Genomic DNA, 4,206 nt, shown 5'->3' with positions numbered 1-4,206 from the left:
ACGTCACAGATTGACATGGTATAATGGTCAGGACTCACGTCACAGATGGACATGGTATAATGGTCAGGACCTACGTCCCAGATGGGCATGGGATAATGGTCAGGACCCACGTCCCTAATGGACATGGTATCATCATCAGGACCCACGTCACAGCTTGACATGGTATACTGGTCAGGACCCATGTTCCAAACAGACATGGTATAACGATAGAACCCACCTCATAGATGGACATGGTATAATGGTCAAGACCCACATCACAGATGAATATGATATAATGGTCAGGACCCAATTTCCTTATGAACATGGTATAATGGTCAGGTCCCACGTCACAGATGGACATGGTATGATGATCAGGACCCACGTCACAGATGGACATGGTATGATGATCAGGACCCACGTCACAGATGGACATGGTATAATGGCCAGGACTCATGTCACATATGGACATGGTATGCTGTCAGTACCCACGTCAATATGGACATGGTATAATAGTCGGGTTCCAAGTCACAGATGGACATGGTAAGATGGTCAGGACCCACGTCACAGATGGACATAGTGTGATGGTCAGGACCCACGTCACAGATTGAAATGGTATAATGGTCAGCACTCACGTCACAGATGGACATGGTATAATGGTCAGGACCTACGTCACAGATGGGCATGGGATAATGGTCAGGATCCACGTCCCTAAAGGACATGGTATTATCATCATGGACCCACGTCACAGCTTGACATGGTATACTGGTCAGGACCCACGTTCCAAACAGACATGGTATAACGGTAAAGACACACCTCACAGATGGACATGGTATAATGGTTAGGACCCACTTCCCTTATGAACATGGTATAATGGTCAGATCACACGTCACAGATGGACATGATATAATGGTCATGACCCACGTCACAGATGGACATGGTATGATGGTCAGGACCCACGTCACAGATGGACATGGTATGATGATCAGGACCCACGTCACAGATGGACATGGTGTGATAGTCAGGACCCACATCACAGATGGATATGATATAATGGTCNGTGATAGTCAGGACCCACATCACAGATGGATATGATATAATGGTCATGACCCACGTCACAGATTGACATGGGATAATGATCAGGACCAACATCACGTCACAGATGGACATGTTATAATTGTCAGGACCAGCGTCACAGATGGACATGTTATAATTGTCAGGACCCACGTCACAGATGGACATGATATAATGGTCATGACCCACGTCACGGATGGACATGTTATAATTGTCAGAACCCACGTCACAGATGGGCATGGTATAATTGTCAGAACCCACGTCACAGATGGACATGGTATGATGATCAGGACCCACGTCACCGATGGACATGTACACGATATGATTTTTTCCGGGTCATCGTTGTATTGAAAATGTCGCGGAATAGGAGGTAGAGAAAGCTACCGAACTTTAGAAAAATATATTTTCATTTTACTATGCTTTGTATTTTCCCAATGCCTGTGTCCTGTCATCTTGTAGAGCTAACAGAACATGTCTAAAACACCTTTCCTACTTGTACCACTACACAACATGTGATTTAGGCAATATATGTGTTTTTTATTCTATGCAAATAAGTCTCGGTTATTTAAACGTCTTAGAAATTCGGGCAGTTTTGCTTGGAACGAATGAACTCATTTACCCCTGAAGACACATTTGAACTCTTCCAATTCAAAGGTTGGAATAGTCTATTATATAAATTCTGTGGTAGATGAGTTTAGCTTACTTATCGAGGCTCCAATCCTTGTTATCAGCGAGACCCATAGGTCTACAAAACCTTAAGTCAACGATATGAAAGTTTTATGGAAAAGACAACGAAGCATATCCATTATGAACTGGCACTTGGGACAATGGTGCAGTTAACGTATATCTATATTTGAACTATACATCACTTTGTTGTGAAGGTAGAATTCTGTTGATTTCGAAGCAGCATCTGGTGATGATTTGTCGTCAAAATGAATGCTGACATTTTGTTGTATTTGCTTTATGCTCTGCTACAAGGTAAGTGTTTATGTTTATGTATTTCCTTTGCTCTGCCGCCTTCCATTGTAATGCATTTCGAAGGCAAATGTTGTTAGGAGACTGTAACAACATTTGCTATCGTAACCTCATCAGTCTCTATTGTGACGCCATCAATTTCGTTGTTGTCAACACTTGATTTGCTGTTGAAAAACTGTTCGAAATAACTAAATAAAGCATAATTACTCTATTAAAATGTAAATATAAATAATGAATATTTTAGCAAATATTGTTATTGTCCTATAACAACACTTGCTAAAACATCCATTGCTTAATTAATGTTAAGTGTTTTACTGCCCTTTAGTCAATCTTACTTGACGTTGTTGATCTTGTTTCACGATCACTGTTACACCTCTGGGTTTCTTCACAGTTTCACATTTCATGGATGTTGTCCAGACAGAAAATTAAGGTGAACTTCACACACACACACACATGTTTGTGCACCTTAAAAATTTGGCAAAATATACAAGTAACCAAAACTGTATTAGATTGCATCATACATATGCTTGTTTTTCAATGACTTGTCGGTGTACGAAATAAACACCCTATGGTTTTGGGAGGCTTTCGGTCACGTTAATAGCCTACCATCTGCTATAAGAACGTCAAATGCCATGGCCAAATTCAAAAAGGACATACATACTCCACTCTTCACGTCTGCATTTTATGTTCTTTGCACAGACGTAATGTACAAACCACCCTTTCCAAATAGTAATAAATTAAATATGTTACATTACAAATAGCAACAGATGAGATCGTGTAATATTAAAAATAGTAACAGTTGAGATCCTCTTATATTACAAATAGTATCAAATTAAATTTTGTTACATTAAAAATGGTATAAGATAAATTCGTGTTAAATTACAAATAGTAACAGATGAAATATTTGTATATTGCAAATAGTAACAAATGAGATCCTGTTATATAACAAATAGTAACAGATGATATCCTGTTATATTACATATAGTAACAGATGAAATCTTTCTATATTATACATGGTAAAAGATGAGATCGTGGTATATTACAAATAGTTACATATGAGATCGTGTTCTATTACAAATAGTCACATATGAGATCGTGTTCTATTACAAACAGTAACAGATTACATTATGTTACATTTCAAATAGTTTATGATATTATGGAATCGTGTTATATTACAAAAAGTAACAGATGAGACCGTGTTATATTGCAAATAGTAACAGACGAGATCGTGTTACATTACAAATAGTAACAGATGGAATCCTCGTAAATTACAAATAGTGACAGATGAGATCGTGTTACATAACAAATAGTAACAGATGAGATCGTGTTATATTACAAATAGTAACAAATGAAATCGTGTTATATTATAAATAGTAAAAAATGAGATCGTTTTATATTATAAATAGTAACAAATGAAATACTGGTATATTACAAATAGTAACAAATGAAATTATATATCATTGCAAATAGTAACAGATTAAATCATGTTACATTACAAATAGTAACAGATGAAATCGTGTTACATAACAAATAGTAACAAATGAGATTGTGTTATATTACAAATAGTTACAAATGAGATCGTGTTATATTACAAATAGTAACAAATGAGATCGTGTTATATTACAAACAGTAACAGATGAGATCGTGTTATATTATAAAAAGTAACAAATGACTTTTGTTTCAGCGTTGGCAGACGCATGTTCCGTCGACTGGCACCGATACCAAAGTGATTGTTACCTTTTCATAAACGTCACGGATAATTGGGCCAACGCCAAGGTAATTATTATTACGATAATACATTGATCATATAATCTTCAAGCCCAAACAGAAGCATCTCAATTTCAAATTGTGTTATTAACTTTATGATTTTCAGCTGATGAGTTTACAAAAAAATACATTTTGATACAGATGCAGACACTGACTATTCAAGGTTAATACATACACGTTATCATTGCTCCATAGTGAGTGATGTCGTATATACGCTTTATTACATTTTTGCCAGTGAAATATCAGATTCTATCAACTTGATAATATCACTTTTTGGTATTGACCTATCATAAGGGTATCTTCTATTCGCTACAAAGGCAACGATGTTTTGTTCAGATTCAAATGAAGCGACGGTAGAATAAGTGGTTGCTATGGTAAATAAATGTTTGGTACACACTCTTAATTATTTCCATA

General features: G+C 36.7%; 1 protein-coding gene across 3 annotated transcripts in view; it reads left to right on the top strand.

Moving 5' to 3' along the window:
• The first annotated feature begins 3,534 nt into the window (after positions 1-3,534).
• The window catches only part of LOC110462611 (sperm receptor for egg jelly-like), a 24,307-nt gene continuing 23,635 nt past the window's right edge, over positions 3,535-4,206 (top strand). Inside the window, exon 1 of one of the 3 annotated variants that reach the window (XM_021516641.1) lies at positions 3,535-3,801. In XM_021516641.1, the coding sequence (XP_021372316.1) occupies positions 3,694-3,801 (108 nt within the window). In that variant the 5' untranslated portion in view covers positions 3,535-3,693. The remainder of the gene's footprint in view (positions 3,802-4,206) is intronic. The other 2 variants (XM_021516643.1, XM_021516642.1) reach the window with 2 other exon arrangements.

Source organism: Mizuhopecten yessoensis, unplaced genomic scaffold (genome assembly GCF_002113885.1).
Source record: "Mizuhopecten yessoensis strain PY_sf001 unplaced genomic scaffold, ASM211388v2 scaffold10811, whole genome shotgun sequence".
NCBI lineage: Eukaryota > Metazoa > Mollusca > Bivalvia > Pectinida > Pectinidae > Mizuhopecten > Mizuhopecten yessoensis.
Note: the sequence above shows the minus strand (reverse complement) of the source record. Positions and strands in the feature narration are given on the sequence as shown.